Source organism: Trachemys scripta, chromosome 1 (assembly GCF_013100865.1).
Source record: "Trachemys scripta elegans isolate TJP31775 chromosome 1, CAS_Tse_1.0, whole genome shotgun sequence".
NCBI classification, from domain to species: domain Eukaryota; kingdom Metazoa; phylum Chordata; order Testudines; family Emydidae; genus Trachemys; species Trachemys scripta.
The window spans coordinates 260,113,698-260,135,816 of NC_048298.1; the positions used below are offsets into that span (position 1 = coordinate 260,113,698).

The following is a 22,119-nucleotide window of genomic DNA, read 5'->3' on the forward strand; positions in this document are numbered from 1 at the left end:
TCCTAACATCTGGAAAACAGTCAATTAAAATCAAGCTGAAACTCTCTCCACTAGAGAAGGAGGGGAATTTTTAAAGTGCACTCACTGCAATCACTCTATGAAGATAAACATCAATGTACCATAAAATTCTTTTGCTGCAAAAGTAAAATCTCTAAAGCCACTGTATACACACAGACACACAGACACACAGACACACACACGCCTCTCTCAACTATTTAACCCACCACATTGTGTGAATTGGAGTAAAGATCTAATGTGCAGCTTTACACTTTTATAAATCCTTCATATGATTATCACAGGCATTTTGTTCCAGAGGAAGATAAGATTTTTCCTTATGATAGCTATTGTTGGGTGGGAAACATGCATTTGGTTTGGGGGTATTTTCAGCATTTAAAATATATATCAGAAAGACATACATTTACTGTATGTCTGCAAACAGAAAAAGCTGCAGGAGCTGTGGCAGAGATTTATTGTCTTGCAAAATCAGCCATTAATAGATCTTAAGTGATCTACAGAAGATTTAGCTGGATTTTATTTTCAGAAGGTTCAATTAGAAAAGGAAAAAGAGGAGGTGAGACAAATTGCAGGAGGAGGTGGAGCTGAGCTGTCCCAAGGTGGAGCTGTATCTTGCATTAAATGACACTGGCAGATTAAAGCTCTCTGATGGGGAAGGGGAAGGGCTTAAAGGCTGAGTCAAAAGCCAAGAAGTCTTTTTATTTACGCCTACCTCCCAGCCCCTGGCAATCTGACTAATAACAAACTGAGGTAACAAGAAAGACTAGAAAGAAGAGAGAGAACACAGAAGCAGAAGCAGCTTGGATCTAAAAATCTAACAAACCAAGAGGGATCAGTTTAAGCTCTGCTGAACATCTTGTTTATTTACAGCATCCAAAAGCTTGCAAATGGTTAACTATATGCAGAAAAGTCAGCATAGATGGGAAGTATGCTGTGAATTTTAATTGAGGAAAAGGGACAACTGCTTTCAGGATGGTCTAGAGTGCACTCTGCCTGAGAGATTTTATGTATTATTATTATTATTATTATTCCAGTGAAATGCTCTATACTTAGTTTTTTGACATGGACTTTTAGCTTAAGGCAGCTGGAGCTGTACAAAAGCTTGCAGCAAAGTGAAAATTTGGAAGAAAGTGTACTTTTTTTTTTAAAGAGAACCTGAATTGCATGTGAACATCTACTCAAATTGTGCATTATTGATCGTGTCAGGGAGTGTTGCCTCTGTACAGGTAAGAAAGCTTCCAGTTAGCTAATTATCTGAAGTGAATTTCCTCATTTTTTCTCTGTCTGTTTAGCACCAATTGATTTTATTTTCCTGTATTACTTTGGTTAACTTTACAGTTAAATGATAGAAATCTGTATAGATTTACCCACTGATATTTCAAGCATTTTTCTGGGTACCTTTTTCACTGAACAGTTTTCAATAAATGTAGTTGCTCAGCAGGCAAAGAGAGAGTAGTTTTAGATTGTAACATGCACTGTAGCATGGATTAAAGAAGTGCTTTTCTGAAGTATGACGTTACTCTTAAAATACATCATCCAGCTGTGCTTGTATCCAGAATTAACAAGCAGGCTTGAAGGATTTTATACACTGCATATTCCCCTTGCTTAACCTGAGGCTTTGGAATACTTCATCACTCACTTTACACATATTTGTATTAAGAGTAAGATCAAATAAAAAAGACACTAATTTTTTTAAAAGAAGATTTTATTATTTCATTGCTTCTCAAGCATATTGCAAATTTGCCTTAAGGGACTCATAACTCACTACTTCTATATATGCTGCAAATTTGCCTGGTAGGAAAGACTCTGGAATTCACTAGTCTTTTTTAATAAAAACTGTGAAAGAACAATTACGGTAAGCAGTTATTAAAACTAAGTTACCACCTGACATTTCTTATAACACTTCACTAAATGAAACAGGATAATAATTAGTCAAGTATTTTAAAATGAAATGTATATTCAATCTTTACTGTGAGTTCTTTCAACACAATGTTAATTATCTGTTACATAAAAGTATTTGCTATTTTAAAAGAAGAGTGGAGCCCATTTAAGGCTAGATTTACTTGCTCCGCGTGCACAGACTGAAAATTTAAAAAGAAATGCCAATCAGTTCTCACCCAATACTTACAAAATATTTAGAAGTTCCCAGTGTCTTTCTACTGTGTGTGTTTGTGTGTGTGTGTGTGTGTGTGTGCGCATGAGAGAAAGAGAGAGAGAGAGAGAATTTTTGCAACGTTACCCAAAAAAGTATGATAATGATTAAAATAGGAATGTTTTCCAATTGGTTACAAATGTTCTTACTTTCATCTTTAAAAAAATGATGAGAGGTCTTTCATTTAAAAAAAATCATTTTTGCAATATGTATTAAAATGCAACATGCATTTCAGATTAATATATTTTGATTTATTTCACTTAATTTTGCTCTGGGCCCTCATAAAAACTACAATTTAAAAACAATGCACAACTATGCTTGTGTCCTTATACAGAAACTAGTTACAGAAAATAAAGGCTAATTAGCAAAACAATAGGTTTGTTATGGGTAATTGTTACCAGAAGCTTCATTTTTCACCTTAGGTTACTGAAAAGAATGCTAGTGAATGAATACAGTTTTCTTTAACACAATATCATGCTGGCATTAATCTGAATACTTTGGAATAAGATTTCTGCATATTGTGTCTTTCCCAATACTTTATGGAAAACCAGAGGCTCAGACACTATGCAAGTTAAATTTAACCAGCTAACTAGAATAGACTATGTTCAAGAACTACTCTGTGATCCAGCAAAATATGTTTTGTTTCTACTGAAAAAGATGCATGAATCAAATAAGTTTAGTAACAGATTCTGTCACCTTTACTCATGGTGGGAAGCACCTTTCTCCACTGAAATCAATGGGACAACTGTGGAAAAAGGTATTACTCAATGTGCACAAACTAGTGCTTACTGACTTATAAGCATTTCAGTAGCATTCACAAGGATGGTATCTGAGTTCCTCCTCTGGAAGTCCTCTCATCAAGTTGCAAAAGAAGTCTAGATGAGAAGACTAACTGAAGTCTGAATGAGTAGTGCAGTACGAATAAGATATGCATTTAAATTATAATTGCTGATGTGATGCCAAAATACATGACCAAATTCTGAGAATGTCCATAAGCATAATTACATAGAATATTTCAACTTCCTCATAAAGCAGCAATTCTGCTGGTTAATTGTGTGATGACATTCTGCACTCCAAAGCCTGTTTCAATAGCTCACTTAAAAAGATCAAGTGACCTTTATGACACAGGTTTCTTCAAGCAATATTGTTCAGTTCTGGAATAAATAGTGCAGTGAAGGGAAATTCTTGCATGAAATGTGTTTCAAATCATCCTTTTCTTGTTGCAAATGTGGAAGTATTTACTTTAATAATAGATTGTAAACAGACATGTGACTTCATCTAATGCAAAAATAAATATCTTTGCTCTTTGGTAATAAGACAACCTTACTATAAAAAAAGAAATACACAGAACCCTCATATGAACAGTAACAAACTAATCTCATCTCAGTGAGACCTGTGCCAAACAGATACTTAATTGAAAATATATAATGTTCACCAGTTTCTGTTCCTGATTTAATAGTTGGACAGTTCTGATACATTTTTCATGCATCCTAAAGTTTGAGACCAATGGTTTGCAAAGTAATAGCTTAAATTACACAGTGCAGATGATGTCATCCATCATTGCTAATTGTTAATGACAAATCTCTTGCTGTGTGCATTTTAGAATGATACTAATATTAATTATTAAGAGGAAAAATGTCCAATTCAATATATTGTATATTGCCAACCTATTTCTTTCTATTTATACTTCACTCTTATTCTTTTATTGCTAGTAAACTTAGTTTACATATTGAATGCACAAATATATTATACATATATCAATAAAACATGTTCATGTATAATCTCCCTAAAGATATGAATGTGTGGGTAGGGTGTGTATGTGTATCTACCCACAGCTATATTTAAAATATAAATACAGCACATACATATTTAAACAAAGGGAAAAATCACTAATTGTTCTCAATTTTGGGGTATTAGCATTGCAGAGGAAGTTCCATTTCAATTTACAGATAAGTTGCAGAAACAGGCAAAGAAAAAGCCCTCCACATGCTGGCTGAATAAACATTTGACAGATAATAGATTGTTGGAACTGAACCGAGATTGGTTTATTATGAAACTGTTCAGTCATATAGACTGTTAATATCTATCTGTTGCAATTTCCTAAAAACTGCAACACTGCATGCCTATCAAAGGTGAAAATGTCTTTTGGTTTGCTTGTTTGTTTTCCTACAAAGCACCATGTACATATATGGCACTCCATAAATAAGAACATAATTTTCATGAGCCCTGCATGCTGTGTTGTTGCAACATAAAAATACTGAAGTGCTTCTGTGTTATGACCTTCATGCTATATTTAATGGTTAGAACTAATCATGTGTTGCATTTCTTAAAGAATCACTAAAATATTTGATAGAACACAATATCTTTTTTTAAGGATAAATTTTTTAGGTAAGTTTGGGGAACTTTCAAGTATTTTTTTTTTTTCAAATCTGAAATGATAAACTCAATTCATTTTTATTTTACAGGACCTACTGGCAACAATGAAGCTCTGGATTTTTATGTTATGTTCAGTTGTGGTTGCCTCGGATTTACTACAATCTCAGACTTCTTTGTCTTCAGCGAGAGGATCTTGTGAAAATCTGTGTTCTTGTGAAGAAAAGGATGATATCTTGATTATAAACTGTGAAGAAAGAGGTATCAAAATGTTATCACAAATAAATGTCCCACCATCACAGCCTTTCCATCTTAATCTGCTGAACAATGGCTTGACCACGTTACACATGAATGATTTTGCTGGCCTCATCAATGCTATCTCACTACATGTTGGATTTAATAATATTGCAGATATTGAACCTGGAGCTTTTAATGGTCTCAGTCTTCTTAAGCAACTTCATATCAATCACAATTCATTAGAAATACTTAAAGAGGATACTTTTCAGGGACTTGAAAATCTGGAGTTTCTTCAAGCAGACAACAATTTCATCACCGTGATTGAAGCAAGTGCCTTTAGCAAACTCAACAGACTTAAAGTGCTTATTTTAAATGACAATGCCATTGAGTTTCTCCCTTCTAACATATTTCGCTTTGTACCGTTGACCCACTTAGATCTTCGTGGAAACCAGTTACAGACACTGCCATATGTTGGCTTTTTAGAGCATATTGGTCGAATACTGGACCTTCAGCTGGAAGACAACAAATGGGCCTGTAATTGTGACTTACTGCAGCTGAAGATATGGCTTGAAAACATGCCTCCCCAGTCTATAATAGGTGATGTTGTGTGCAACAGCCCTCCAGTTATCAAAGGCAGCATCCTAAGAAGATTAAAAAAAGAATTGCTCTGTCCCACTCACCCTATAAATGAACTTGAAGATCCTTCAGGGTCCTTGCCCTTGGTAGTAACCACCTCTATAAGTGATAGCCACCTACCAGCCAAGGTGATCCCTGTCCTGAAAGCTCCTACCAAGGAACCAGGTTTAGTGCTTCATGCCACAAAGCCAGCTACTCAGCTTCCAGGAATATACTGTCCTGTACCCTGTCACTGCACCAGCCATATCCTGTCAGGAGTTCTAATTCACTGCCAGGAGCGAAATATTGAAAGCTTGTCTGATTTAGGTCCCCCTCCTCCAAACCCTAGAAAGCTTATTCTAGCTGGAAACATTATTCAAACATTGCTGAAATCAGATCTGGTGGACTATGCTAGCCTGGAAATGCTTCACTTGGGAAACAATCGTATTGAAATCCTTGAAGAAGGATCATTTATGAATCTAACAAGATTGCAGAAGCTATATCTAAATGGCAATCATCTTACAAAGTTAAGTCAGAGTCTCTTCCTTGGTCTTCAGCACCTTGAGTATTTGTATCTTGAATACAATGCCATCAAGGAAGTTTTGCCAGGGACATTTAACATGATGCCAAAACTTAAGGTGTTATATTTAAACAACAACCTTCTTCAAACTTTACCACCCCATGTTTTCTCAGGGGTGCCACTAGCCAGGCTAAACCTTAAAACAAACCAGTTTACCCATTTGCCTGTGAGCACTGTCTTGGATGAACTGGATTTGTTGGTACAAATTGAACTTGAGGACAACCCTTGGGACTGTACTTGTGATTCAGTTGGGCTGCAGCAATGGATACAAAAGTTGAGTAAGAACATCATGATGGGTGACATTTTCTGTAAATCCCCAGGGCACCTAGCAAAAAAAGAATTGAAATCTCTGAACAGTGAAGTCTTATGCCCAGGACTAATAAATAGCCCAGCCCTGCCAACCCATGCTAGCTTTATAGTTGTGACAACTTCTTCTACAACCACCAATACTGCAGACACTATTCTTCGATCACTTACAGATGCTGTCCCACTTTCTGTTTTAATCCTAGGGCTCCTAATTGTGTTTATTACGATTGTATTTTGTGCAGCAGGAATAGTTGTCCTTGTTCTGCATCGGCGGAGAAGACACAAAAAGAAACAGGCAGATGAACACATGAGGGACAGTAGCCCAGTTCATCTCCAGTACAGCATGTATGGTCACAAAACAACACACCACACAACTGAGCGTCCAGCACCAACTCTCTATGAGCAACGCATGATCAGTCCCATGGTTCAAGTTTATCGAAGTCCATCCTTCAGCCCCAAACAGACAGAACAACAGGAGGAAGGAAATGAAAAGGATATGAATGACTCCAGACATCTCCGCAGAAATCTTCTGGAAAGAGAGAACAATTCTCCTCTCACAGGTTCAAATGTCAAATACAAATGTACAGACCAATCAGCTGAATTTCTGACCTTTCAGGATGCCAGCTCCTTATACAGAAACATTCTTGAGAAAGAAAGAGAACTCCAGCAGCTAGGGATCACTGAGTATCTAAGGAAAAATATTGTCCAGCTCCAGCCTGACATGGAAGTACATTATCCTGGAACACATGAGGAGCTAAAGTTAATGGAGACATTAATGTACTCCAGACCAAGAAAGGTTTTGCTTGAGCAGACTAAAAATGAGTATTTTGAGCTCAAAGCTAACTTACATGCTGAGCCAGACTACCTGGAAGTTCTGGAACAGCAAACATAAAATGATATAACTTTGGACTGGGACAGAAAATCTGTAATTCTATATTAAGTCAGAACATTGTAAATAAAAGTGCCTTATAATAATGTATCATCCATCAGGACTAAAGCACAGCAGTAATCCTAACAAAAAACTCAGGGATCACTGTGGGAAGCCATGCGGAAGTTTGCAGGCAATATGTCTTACCCCAATTGAAACATGATCTCTGTGTGATTGAACTGTGGGAGGAAGACTGCCATATTCCTTGGGGGAGGTGGGGTGTTAAAAGGTCTGTATGGCACTCCCCATTCTGTACCTAACCTAGGATAAACCTTTTATGTTATTTGTATTTCTTTCTTTTCTCTCAATTTAATTGGACTACATTTTTAAGTACATGATTATATAGTTATAAAGGTTAATATGTATTGGTTAGGTATTAGTACATGCACTACATATGTGAACATTGTCTACAACTGCACTTACCATACCCTTATAATAAATACAAAAGGAAATGAAGCTTTGTCATATTAAATGTCAGTTAAAAAGAAAAAAAAAAGAAAAAAAAGATATTTAATTGTATAGGCATCCAGTGCCTGCAAACATTTAAGTATCTTTTACGTGGGACTTAATTTATCATATTATTACAGTATGTGGATGGAAAATATATGTATAAAGATAATTACCAACACTTTAAGAGATATCAACAAAGCTTTCTGCTACTTTCCCTATCTGACTGTTTTACTCAAATTTGGACAATCTTCTCTTGTTCTGCTGCTATAAAATGTTGTGCATCACTGGTGTTTCAACTCATAAGCCAGGGCAATTCTGAAAGCTACTGAGAATCAGCTGTAAATACATTAGTGCACCTAATGAGTTTGATTTCTTTTATATGACTGGCTCCTGTGGCGGCTTTGAATATTCCTGGCTGAAATACAGAAATAAGTACACTATGGCCAGTAACTTCCAGATATTGGGGGGGGGGGAATATTTTGTTGTTGTTTGTATCAATTCTCTACATTTTGCTACACATTAACAGCAAAAAGACACTTCTCCTGTTAAGAGGTAAAAGTGGCTTAGAGTGTGGAGCCCTGCAGCTTTATTTTACAACAAAGTCTAGCTAGATTTATATTAACTATTTATTCTGTACAGTTTTGTATTCTTTTTCAGTTCACAACAAGAAATAATTCTTGGGTGCCTTTCAAGCAAATCAAAACTGCTCACTATAAACAAAAATGGAAATAAAGCTTTTTTTTTAAAAAAAATGTCATTTTCTTAAAAGTCTTTTTTAAAAAAGAGCAAGACAGCAAGACCTGCATGCACAAGTTTAGATCTGTTCAGGAGTCAAACACGAAGCTTCTCTCTGTTGTCATGTGGACAGAAGCATCTTGTTCACTGTGCAATAAGGCCATTCAGTTTCTGTGCACGGCTGACACAGTGCCAAACTGAAAATCTGACTTGCATTTCTCCTCCTTTTTAAACAAATCTTTTGTAAATCAACTACACATGAATTTTTTTTTTTCTGATTTCCAATTGCACAGCTATTGAAAGGCTGAATCAATTAATAGATTTCTAAATATAATGATTAAAACTAACAACTGTAGACTTGATAAATTCAGAGCCAAATAAATAAATACATAAATAAAAAAGATTCCTTTCCTTTAATTTATCCTACTGCAGTTTTCTTGCCTAGCTGTGAGTTCTCCACATTTCTTATATATGAGTTTCTGAAGGAACGCAATATCCGATAGAAAACTATATTTTCTTGGCTCTTAAGTTTGCATAGTGCTATTGACTTCAGTGGTACTATACAGATTTACACAAGGCGAGGATCTGGCCCTGTATCCTTTCTGTTATCTGATCAAACTTCCGTAACAACATTTTGTTGATATCATCATGTTGCCATGACAGTAAAACTAGTTGGCTCCCAAGAATCAAACTGCAGTAGCCAGACAATAAGTGCTGTTTGCTCTGGCTATGACTAAAACCTATCATAGTTTAGGTTCATCCACAGTGCGTTCTAGGAGAGTGAGGAACAGTGATTGGTTAGACTACAGCTACAGTCATATTATCATCATTTCACTCAAAAGAAATCATTATAGAAAACTGACAACTAAATTCTGTCACAAAACATATTGTAGTAAGAGGTACTGATAGCTGTAATAATATCATTAAGGGTCTGATTAAAAATCTAATGAACTTTATGGAATTGACTTTTGTGGACTTTGGATCAGGGCCTAGATATATAGTACTCTATTAAAAAATAAGTTTGAATAGGTGGATTAGTTCCCTCACACTCATATTTTTCCATCAAACCTCCGGACTATCAGAGATTTCAAAGTCAGAGCAGGGGTGAGGGGAGGGGAGGGAAAGAAGCAATAAGGAACAAATTGGGCCTAATTCTTCTCTGCCCTTATATGGTCATTTACACCAGTGCAACGTGGGTGTATAATGCTGCCTTCTGATTGCTATGGTGCAGAGCAGTGGAGAATCAGGCCCTGAGGCTTCTGTTTGAGGGAAATGCTTTCAGACTACAGACAAGTGCCACATGCATAGATGACACTTTATTTAGCTGCTAAAGATTTCTTAGCAGAATGTGGAGGACAACTATGCTGGAAAATAGGCTCTTTCACTGTAGACTGAAAGCATCAGAAAAATGTTGAGTACAATTTATGTCATGGCAACTCAGATACTCAGTTGTGTCAGTGCTCCACTCACCACAGCTGGGGGGAGGGGAGCTTTAGACTAACTTTGATCTTCCTCCCTGCCTAGGTCTGCTGGGGGCTAGTTCAATCCCTGCATAAATTAGGGCAGCCTCAGAGATGCGCTCATTTAGAGAGGTGTGTAATGGCCCCACGTAGCTGTTGTAGCATCCAAGGATCACTGGAGTAAAGCATATGTCATCCACAACCCTTCCTGATTAAAAACAAATAAATAAATACAAAACTAGCTAGAAAAAAATGATAGGTGAAAAACCTGTGCCTGAAGATTCTCTGGAATGTTTCCATCACAGCAATCAGAAATGCATCTCTTCTGGGGAATTGGATGGGGTCTGATGGAGTGTCCTCTTGTTGTGGCATGTTCTCCTCCACACGAGGCAGGCAAAGTTAAATGGTTTATGTATGTTTCACTGAGACAACACATTGGAGGCTAGAAAGTGCAGCATATCTGACAGTCTGAAACAAAGTGGATTCATTTTTTCTCATGTCAGTTCTGTAGTTAATAATTGAGTGCAAGAACAGTACATCTGCAGACATATTGGTGCAGTTGGCAGGTATATAAGTGTTATGTTGTTAGGGCACCTCAAGGCACCTGACACTGTTATTTTTTTTCTGACAGTTTGGCACACAAAATGTATTAAATAACAAGAGGGGCCTGTTCTCTCAAGAAACACAGCTTACATCAGTCTCTTGCAGATACTTATTTTAATCTGCCTCTTATCTTTTAACATACATAAAAATCAAATTCATGTTTTCTTCCCTTTTCTTCCTACTACAGGTGTCCTGACAGCCTCTTAAATAATGGCACACGCATATATTACCTACAATGATGTCCCTGCAAGCTTCTGAACAGAAAAGACTCAACCATAAAATTACTGTTAGTCTAGTGGCTCATTGAATGTGACTGATCAAATATTTTCAATCCATTCTTCTCTTTTAACGTGGTTGCTTGACCTTTTTTGTAAGGGATTTCCAAACTGAATATGAGTTCACACTTTTTACAGGAATGTATCCAAGCCACAAGTTCCAGACCTGAAACCAAGCTTTCCCCAAGATCAGCGGTGTTTGGTATGATAGCAATCTGAGGATTTGGCAAGGCCTACCTCTACATGAAATAAAAGCCAAAAATTGATCCTTCCATAACAGCAGGTGTTGTGTGACACCTACCTAGAGATCTGTTACCTGGGAAGAATGAGAAAATGAAGAGATGAGGCTGACTGGGAAGGCCAAACGTCTGTGCCAGAGGACTTCCTGGTATATGAATGGAGAGAGGCATTTCCTACAGAGAAAACTAATGTTTCAGAGGGGAAAATAATAGTGAAATGAGGAAAATTAATCACAATGCACTTTCTCATGCACACCAACATGACTTGCTAGTCTTGTAGAGATGCTAAACACACCATTATCGGGTGGGGAAACATTTGCCTTCAAGATGACGAGATAGAATGTGACATTCTCTAAAGAGGCATCACTTTTTTATTTCCCCTTTTGTTGTCCCAGTATACAGGAATTTGCAGAGTTTGGAGAGGCTCCACGAGGTTTGTACATTCCTTGCAGGTCTGTGAGGGCTCACTGTGTGGTTCCATCAGGGTGGACTAGGGGCAGAGAAGAGGGATCAGCTACTGAGGCTGTGTGCTGCTTCAAAGGATTTGTCCCTTAATGGTGCTCTAGGTTTGTGATACTCTTGATCATGCCCCAGTAACAGATGTTAAATCCTTCTTGCTCTGAATCAGAAATTGACGATAACATTAGCTACCCACTGGAATCAATACTGGGAAGTTAATTGCCATACTGAAAAGATACAGCATGACATTCTCTTTCCTGCTCATCTGCTAACAGTCAGCCTTGGCTTTTTAATATAACAGAGCAATTTCTGAAACAGCCACAACTTGATAGAAACCAGTTAACCTCAAGAACAAGAAAGGAATGAAAACATCATATATTGTTCAGGTTCTTGATGGTATGATGTGATGGACAATTGTTCTTTAGTTGAAATGACTTCTTTTCATAGGGTCACTCAAGAATAGGGTGCAAATATATATGCATGATACAACTCCTGAAATGTGCACCTAGGGTTTGTGTTGCAATACAGAAGTGCCAGAAACTTGGATTCACAAAAGAAGTTATGCTGAGCATCACAACACCTTACATTTAGGCATGTGGAAAATCACTGCAATTCACAAAGCCCGAGTTAGGCTCCTATACAATGAATGGGGAGAGATAGGCACCATAGACTGCAATCCTGAAAAGCCAGCGTAAGCTAGCCAGTGGGAGGTGCTGACAGCAGGGCAGTGTACTAATTCTGCCTCCTCAGAGAGATAGGTGCTTAAGACCAGGATGGAGGGAGGCATCTATATCTGCTTATGATTCACAGGCAGGAATCCTCTTTGGAGTAAGGCACCTATGCTGTTTGGAAAGAAGCAGGAGGTGGAGGCCACTGCTTGCCTTATAACATTTATCCCACTGGTTAGAGAACTTGCCTGGGGTCTGGGAAACCTAGCTTCAATTCACCCCTTCTGCCCAAAGAGAAAGAATTTGAATACAAATCTCTCACCTCTTATTCAAGTGATCACTGAACTATGGCATAGTCTGATGTGTGGCTCCTCAATCTCTGCCGGTGAAGCTGTTGTACTCTGGATAAATAATGAAAGAGTGATTGGAGCAGGGGGACTGGACCTGCATGGGTGCCCTCACTACTGGCCTACAGAATCATTCTCACACACTCTCTCTCTCTGTCTGGCCCAGTGACTATTTAAGTACCTATTCAGAGTGGAAAAGTCATGGGCCAGACAGAAAGAAAGAGAGAGAGAGAGAGAATCTATGGTCCAATGGTTAGTGCACCCACGTCAGAGGTGGAAGATTGTAGGAGCACTCCCCCTGCTTCAATCACTTGATTATTTATCCATAGGGGAACAGCTCCGACAGGAGACATTGTGGGAAACCTACATCAGAATATCCCATTACTCAGTGGTTAGAGAACTCCCCTAAGAGGTAGGAGGCGCCTATTGAAATTTTTCTCCACTTCTCGTAGAGGGGGTGAAATGAACCTGGGTTTTACACATCCCAGGCAAATGCTCTAATCACCAGGCTAAAAGTTATAAGGTGAGTACTGCCACCACCATTTCCACCCCAGGCAAAATTTTGAATGGGACGCAGTCCAATAGGTGGTCTCTAAGCATGCCAACCAAATCCAATCCATCATGCAGCCAAACACCTATTCTTCCCTGGTTTGTGAATTTCTCTGGGGCTTAGATGTGAGACAGATACCCAGATGCCCAGAATGAGGCAAAAATATGCATGCCCAGAGGCAGAAATTTAGGTGCAGAAGGAACCTTTACTCTGAAAACTTAGGTACTGAGTGAATTCAGGCACCTACAGGGGTTAGGCGGGAGTTTTGTGCATTGCATTGGAGCCAAAACTGGAACTTAGGCACGTAACTCCTTTTGTGCATCCAGGCCCGAGTCAACATTTTAAACCACTTACTTGTAATTCGTGCTTTTAGGAAGGAACAAAGATGGGGGGAGAGGGAAGCCTTGGCTTTGTTATCATTATTATTTTAGAAGGGAACTGCATAACAAATCTTGGTTTATCTTTATTTTAGCCTAGTCTCATTGCAGATACACTTATCTAGATTGGTTTGTATTTGAGGTCATTTGCTTTAGGAATCTTACAAATCTGGCAGATGTAGTTAATTTACCATTTAGATTACAGAAGTACCTCTGATAATTTTCAAGCAAATAGAGGACTGGAACCCCTTATATATGATAAAATCTATCATCTTAACTGTTACCATAAATTAGCATTTTAAATTAGCAATAAAATTGGGTTTTGTCAGCTCATAAAACTAAATCTCAATTTTTGTTTTGGATAAGAGCCGGCACAGCATTTTCACATTGTTTTAAGTCCGAAGCTAATATGGCATTTTCATAAGGGATACACATTTTGGTTTAAATATTATTAAATAGCTTAATCTTGAATCTGATTAAGAAAAGGCCTAAGGTTCAGATAAGTATCAGTACCCGAGATACTGTAGATTTACATGGTGGCACTATTTCTCATCAGGTTGAGATCCAGATTTAAATTGAGAATGAAGAGATATGATGCATTTATGGACGAAGAATCTGACTGTCACCTGCTTTGCACCTGATGATTTCCAGGTGGGTGTAAAACATTAACAAATCAGAAGGATAGCATTTTATACCCACTTTGCATATATGTAAATGACTACTCTAGGGGCTAGGGAGTGGTGAACGAGGCATGAAGTCTTTAATTGTCTCATGGATTAGATACATATCTTTAAATAACATACAACTAAAAGAGATGCATTTGAAAAAAAAATCCCTATCCATTAGCCTGGGGTGGCCAACCTGAGCCGGAGAAGGAGGCAGAATTTATCAATGTACATTGTCAAAGAGCCACCCTAATACATCAGCAGCCCCCCATCAGCTCCCTCCCTCCCTTCCCCCCCCGGCTCCCAGTGCCTCCCATCCACCGACAGCCCTGCCGATCAGCACCACACCTCCCAATCAGCTGTTTTGTGGCATGCAGGAGGCTTGGGGGAGGAGGCGGGAAGGGGTGGAGTGGAGGCAGTTCCTGTGGCAGAGCTAGGGGTTGAGCAATGAGCACCCCCCAGCACATTGGAAAGTTGGCGCCTGTAACTCCAGCCCCAGAGTCGGTGCCTAGACAAGGAGCCGCATATTAATTTCTGAAGAGCTGCATGTGGCTCCGGAGCCACAGGTTGCCCCCCCCTGCATTAGCCATTCATGAATATAGAACTCCCCAACGGGAGATTCTGTGCTCAGGATAGCTATCTTTATACTGTGTCATGTAATATAATTAAGGCTGACTCATGCTTAGTAGGTCCTGTAATAATTGCACATCATGGGCCTAAGAACCATCAGTGCTCCCATTTCATAGAATCATAGAATCATAGAATATTAGGCTTGGAAGAGACCTGAGCAGTTCATCTAGTCCAATCCCCTGCTCAAAGCAGGCCCAACACTAACTAAACCATGCCAGCCAAAGCTTTGTTAAGTTGGGCCTTAAAAGCCTCTACAGATGGAGATTCCACTACCTCCCTAGGTAACCCATTCCAGTGCTTCACCACTCTCCTAGTGAAATAGTGTTTCCTAATATCCAACCTAGACCTCCCCCACTGCAACTTGAGATCATTGCTTCTTGTTCTGTCATCTGCCACCACTGAGAACAGCCTAGCTCCATCCTCTTTGGAACCCCCCTTCAGGTAGTTGAAGGCTGTTATCAAATCCCCCCTCACTCGCCTCTTCTGCAGATTAAATAACCCCAGTTCCCTTAGCAGTGCCTCATAAGTCATGTGCCCCAACCCCCTAATAATTTTTGTTGCCCTCTGCTAGAAACTGTCCAATTTATCCACATCCCTTCTGTAGTGGGGGAACCAAAACTGGACACAATACTCCAGGTGTGGCCTCACCAGTATTGAATAGAGGGGAATAATCACTTCCCTTGATCTGATGGCAATGCTCCTACTAATACAGCCCAATATGCTGTTGGCCTTCTTGGCAACAAGGGCACGCTGCTGACACATATCCAGCTTCTTGTCCACTGTAATCCCCAGGTCCTTTTCACAGAACTGCTTAGCCAGTCAGTCCCCAGCCTATAGCGGTTCATGGGATTCTTCCTTCCTAAGTGTAGGACTCTGCATTTGTTCTTATTGAACCTCATCAGATTTCTTTTGGCCCAATCCTCCAATTTTTCTAGGTCACTCTGGACCCTATCCCTACCCTGCAGCATATCTACTTCTCCCCCCAATTTAGTGTCATCTGCGAACTTCCTGAGGGTGCAATTAATCCCATAATCCAGATCATTAATAAAGATGTTGAACAAAACCAGCCCCAGGACTGACCCCTGGGGCACTCCACTTGATACTAGTTGCCAACTAGACATTGAGCCATTGATCGCTACCCATTGAGTCCAACAATCTAGCCAGCTTTCTATCCACCTTATAGTCCATTTATCCAATCAATACTTTTTTAACTTGCTGGCAAGAATACTGTGGGAGACCCTATCAAAAGCTTTGCTAAAGTCCAGATATATCACATCCACCGCTTTCCCCATATCCACAGAGCCTGTTATCTCATCTTAGAATGCAATCAGGTTGGTCAGGCATGGCTTGCCCTTGGTGAATCCATGTTGACTGTTCCTGATCACCTTCCTCTCCTCCAAGTGCTTCAAAATGGATTCCTTGAATACCTGCTCCATGATTTTTCCAGGGACGGAAGTGAGGCTGACCAGTCTGTAGTTCCCTGGGTTCTCTTTCTTCCCTTTTTTAAATATGGTCACTGTATTTGCCTTTTTCGAAACGTCTGGGACCTCCCCCCAATCGCCAGGAGTTTTCATAGATAATGGCCAATGGCTCTGCAATCCCATCAGCCAGCTCCCTCAGCACCCTTGGATGCATTAGATCTGGACCCATGGACTTGTGCATGTCCAGCTTTTCTAAATATTCCTTAACCTGTTCTTTCACTACTGAGGGCTGCTCACCTCCTCCCCATACTGTGTTACCCAGTGAAGCAGTCTGTGAGCTGACCTTGTATGTGAAGACCAAGGCAAAAAAAGCATTGAATACTTCAGATTTTTCCACATCATCTGTCACAATGTTGCCTCGCCCATTCTTTTGATGCCAATAAGGGGTTCTTGCAGTTCAGACTTCATGCTGTTATATTTAGTCAATCATGTCCACAATATGTACAAAATATTTATTATTTACACATAGAAATATCTATGTAAGTCATCCCTTTCAGAAATGCTTTCAACGTTTGTTAATTTTAGACTTTTGGCCTAATCGAAAGACCTCCATTGACTGCAGCAGACTTTGGATCAGGCCCAACCATGAATTTAACATTCTATGTTAGTTTCACAGCAATGATTATCCAGATGTCTATGCCATATTTTGCTAAGGTAACTAAAGCTTTCTCTGGCTTGGTTAATTTTCTACAACATGGACCATGTAAACCATAACATGACACAGCTAAAAATGCTAATATCAATCACATAGATCTGGAAGCATTTTGAGGAGAAAATAGAAGAGTGTTCTTTTTCTAGACACAGAACATAGGCTTTTTGAATATAGGGTTAAGGAAGGAAACAGAAACCATACTCACCAACTAAAATGCTGAAACTATCAATCTTTTAGGGAGTGAGCCATTTATTTATTCACTGAATTCATGAAATATGTTTTCCTGACAGACTGGTGCAGCAATTGTATATGTATTTTTAAAACACTAATGATCTCACTTTTTCCTCCGGTGTTTGAGGCTCCACATATTTTCCAAGATACTTATATTGCATTTGTGAAAAAGTCAGATCATTAAGCAGTCAGTGACCAAAGGTGCTTGATTTATGCGAATTTAAAAATTTTCAAACAAACAAACAAACAAGTATTTACATGAAATATAACATTCAATCTTTGAAACATTATGGAAATATAGGCAGTATCTAGAGGAAAGCCCTTGCTTCTAGATCGGACAAATTTAGATAAATTCAGTCTGTATCTGACATCATGAAGAAATTAAAGTGGTAAGAATCATAAGGCAATTCAGTCAGCTCTGCGGTGTATGCTGCTTCTGACAGTGTTATGTGTTGTGACTCCAATGCAGCTTTTGAATAATATCCTAATAGGTAAATTGTGGCACTAATGAAATTCCTTTGAGATATGAGAATCATGTCTGAGGACTAATTACACAGTAGGAGATAGTATTCCCTCCCCTGCTTTTATTACTTGCGGGAGGAAGGAGAGGGGTCTGTAATCTAGCCATCAACATACTGACCCTTGCTGTAATCTTGAGTGAGTGCACAGGAATCAGATTTGTCAGGAGACAAGACATAGTATTTTTTTTAATAAATGTACAAGTGCTCAGCTCAGACAGAATTGTATCAGTCTTCTAGAATCAACTAATTCACAATGAGATTCTTCAGAGGCTTAAAGGGATTTGTCAAGTCGCAAATCATATTTTTCTCTGAAAAATGTGTACCTACTAGTTATAAGTGAAATTTAAGATTGTATAACTAAAATAAACTAGCAAAAAATATATATATTTTTTTCAGTTTGGTTACTCTGTGCATTTGACAGCACTTGGGCCCAGATCCTCAAAGGCATTTAGGCACTTAACTCACATTGAAATCAATTGGAATCAGGGGCAAAATACCTTTAACAATCTGGGACTTGGTGACTCAGTTTCACTGTTTCCCATATATAGGTGTAGGCCATGTCTTTTGTTGGTATAACCTATGTCGCTCGGAGGTGTGGAAAAAACACCTCCTTGAGTGACATAAGTTACACCAACAGAAGTGCCGGGTGGACTGCACTATGTCAGGGGGAGAGAGACAATTAGGTACATCTTTAGTTTCAAAAAGACTAAGCAGTGTACGTTTACAAGGATGACTTAACAGAAAGCAAGTTTAACCATTTATGTTTGATTCTGCAGCCCTCACTTACCACTCAGCCTTGCAGCCCCTCTGTGGGACTACTTAAAGGGAGTAAACCTACTTGGATGTTTGCAGGATTGAATTAAACTTCCTTTGGTTTCAATTGGATTTCGGCCTACATTGGACAACAAAATCAGGGTCTTTACTTTAGCTTGTATCAAAATAACCCCCTGGTTTCTTAATACTTGTCTGCACTTAAAATGCAGCAGCTGCACCCATTGGTACAGTAACTCCTCACTTAACGTCGTCCCGGTTAACGTTTTGTTATTATGTTGCTGATCAATTAGCATGTTCCCTAATTGATCAGCAACATAATAACAAAACGTTAACCGGGACGACTTTAAAGTTGTGCAATGCTACCTTCTATCGTCATTTGGCAGCTGCCTTCTTTGTTCACTGCTTGCAGGAAGAGCAGCCCGTTGCAGCTAGCTGGTGGGGGCTTGTAACCAGGGTGGACTGGCAGCCCCCCTATTAGCTCCCCCTATCATCTCCCTGCTCCCCTAAGTTCCCTGTGCTGCAGCTGCCCAGCAGGCTATCAATTGCCGGCAGTTCAGCTGTCCGTCCCCCCACTGCCATGTGCTGCTCCTGCCTTCTGCCTTGGAGCTGCTCCCAGAGACTCCTGCTTTCTGAGCAAGGGGGGTGGGGTGGGGGCTAATGTCAGGGTGTCCCCCTCCTCCCTGCTCCTCTGCCCCGCTTACCCTTTCTCCATATAGAGCAGGGAGGGGACACGGACGGAGAGAGACATAGAGAGCTTGGGGCAGCAGCTGCTGTCTCAACTTCCTGATATGCTTAAAAAGACAATGCACTTAAGAGTGGATCAGCTTACTTAAAGGGGTAGTGTGCATCTCTCTCTCTCTCTCCCACACACAAGTTGTGTGTCTGTCTCTGTGTGTACCCTTGAGGGCTCAGCCCAGTGCTAGTTCATCATTTAGCAGCAAGGCATTCCCTCGGAAATATCCCTCCCTCTTCCACCCTCTAACTTCACCACCTCAACCAAGCTTCACAATCATTGTAGCTGTGAACAGTATTAAATTGTTTGTTTAAAACATATACTGTGTGTATATCTATATAATATATAGTTTTTTGTCTGGTGAAAAAAATTCCCTGAAACCTATTCCCCACCCCCCACGGCTTCACCATTTACATTAATTCTATGGGGAAATTGGATTCACTTAACATCATTTCATTTAAAGTCACATTTTTCAGGAACATGACTACAACGTTAAGCGAGGAGTTACTCCAAAGGTAATCCTCCCCAAGAGGCAGTATCTAATTCAGTGGAAGATTTTTTTTCCATGTTACTTATGGAAAGAAATGTGATTCAGTATCTCTTGATAAATTTTATTAAAACTGTTAATTAAAAAAGTCAAGAAAACATATCACCAAAGCAAAACTATTATTAATATTTATACTTATTACTAATAATTATTGTTATAGTTAATAATTAAGAATAAAATACTCCAGCTATCAAATCAAAAGCAAACCAACAAACTAGCCTCATAATTGGATTGGAATTAAATAGTCAAATAATTGCCTAAATTGCCAAAATCCTTATAAATCCTAAAAAGGGATATAGGAGGTGGCTGTCCATTTGGTTATCAACTTCAATTAAATAAGGTACTAATGTTGATTAGATCTATAATTTGGAACTGGTGACATATTTTTAATACTGAAACCCTAACTCTAACCACCCCAACCAATTATGAAGTGTCCTCCTTAGCTTTCTATTCTTGTGTGGCAGCTAATCCTTTCCTCCCTGCCCCCCAACAGAAATGTGATAATAGAAAATTTAACAGAGGTTTTATAAACAGAAGTTTGACAATTCTTTTCTAAAAAAAAAATGTACAAATGGCAGTTTAAACATATGGCACACATCATGCTATAATGAATAATTTTATGAGATTATACTTAGGGCAGTTTAAACCTGGGGAGCTTTCTTTTTGGCATGTTTCCCTTGTGGACATTATAGGTAGTTATGCATGCACACAACCATACTTTCACAACTGTAAAATTAAAGAAATAAGACTGGGATATCTTTCACCTAATAAAAGCATAACAACAATAGAAAAAATGGGGAAAACATATAAAATAACAGGGGGGTTGCAGACTCTAACTGTCAGAGAGGAGGAACTGGGACTAAGAAGTCAGACAATGATGTTGCTGGCTCAATGTTTCTTGCTAGCAGGTCTTTTGCAGGTACGGGGGAGACAGGTCAAAGACTGCAATGACTTGGTTGTTGATGATGTGACTTCCCAAGGTGATTGATCTTAGGAATTCTGTATCTGAATGTCAGTCTTCCCTCAGCTAGCTTGTTAATCCAAAAGATTAACCTTCTTTGCCTTAAGCAACAGAGAGTCCTGTGGCACCTTTAAAACTAACAGATATATTGGAGTATAAGCTTTCGTGGGTGAATGCCCACTTTGTTGGACGCATTGCCTTATTTTGTTGGCCTAGGTCAGAGGCCTACCTTAAAGCCATGCCATTTTATCTTGTCAAGTTCATATTAGGTCATCCTTGGTTATCATTAATTTGGAAAAGTCCCATTTAATCCAGTAATTTAAAATATATTTGAGGTTTACATACCACAGAGATTAACTATATGACTCATCCTCCCTCCCCCCCCAAAAAATATCAAAAATATAGAACATGAGACCACTTTTGAGCAAGCTAACATGGACTCATCCAGGTGAAAAAGTCTTGAGATAACACAATGTCACCAGTTCATGGAAAGTTTGACCTCCCCAAAATTTTATAAAAACAGATTATTGCAAAGATGCTGGCAACAACCCTCCACTGTATGTTCAGCCATCAGAAAATAAAATAAGTGTGTACATCATATTATCAGTGCCTCATTCTTCTCACAACAAGATAATATACCGTATTTTTTCTCTATATGCAAACTACATTATAAATCAAACAGCTAATCTCTTCTGGATTCTTCATGTTGATAGGTTCTAAATTGACTTTTCTCTATCAAAAGAAGCCTATGTAAGAAATAAAATAACTGTAATTTATATAATGTCTGTATTCCCATATATGCTATTTCTCTTACATGAGCAACTGCCTAGAACCCCGTCATGAACCATGACACCATTGTGCATTGTGTTATACACAGTAGAAAAAGATGGTCCTTGTCTCCAAAAGCATACAATTTTATCTAGTTTAGTTTAGATATGCTAAGCAAACCATTATTTTTGTTTAAATTAGAGCTGGTCCGCAATCAAAATTTGTGCCAAGCAAGATATTTAATATTTTGACTTTTTTTCATCTCAAATCAGGATGAAAAGTAAAAACATAAAATGTATTTCATGGAACAAAAAAATCCAAAGTTCTAAATGGAATGTTCAGACATTCCCAAATTGAAACTATAGTTTCATTATAGTTTGTCTAACAGAATTAAAACTTTTCATTTTGGCTTATTTCCACAGGGAACAGTATCTGCCTGTCATGTATCATGGGAGATGTAGTCCAACCAGGGACTTTAGCTAAGAGGAAAAATGGGGGCATGAGGCACTGTACAACAAATCCCATCAGGCTCCATGGTAGCTGAAGGAGATTATCAGATTAATATCAAATTGACCTGACCTGATACAAAATATTTTATTTTAATTTTCCTAAGAAAAAAAATCAAAAAATTTTGGGAAAATCAAAATGTGCCTGTGGAAACTTACAGTTTTTCAGGGCTTAGATACACTTGCGAGTTAAAGCGCATTAAAGCAGCCCCAGGTGCTCTAACTCCCGACCCGTCCATACTGGCAAGGCACGTAGAGTGCTCTGACTCCTCAGCTATTGC

General features: G+C 38.8%; 1 protein-coding gene across 1 annotated transcript; it reads left to right on the forward strand.

Moving 5' to 3' along the window:
• The first annotated feature begins 650 nt into the window (after positions 1–650).
• SLITRK6 (SLIT and NTRK like family member 6) lies at positions 651–8,085 on the forward strand. Its single transcript, XM_034758275.1, has 2 exons — positions 651–1,241; positions 4,633–8,085. Exon 2 carries the CDS (start codon positions 4,648–4,650, stop codon positions 7,168–7,170), a length of 2,523 nt encoding a protein of 840 aa, XP_034614166.1. The 5' UTR covers positions 651–1,241; positions 4,633–4,647; the 3' UTR covers positions 7,171–8,085.
• The last annotated feature ends 14,034 nt before the right edge of the window (positions 8,086–22,119 follow it).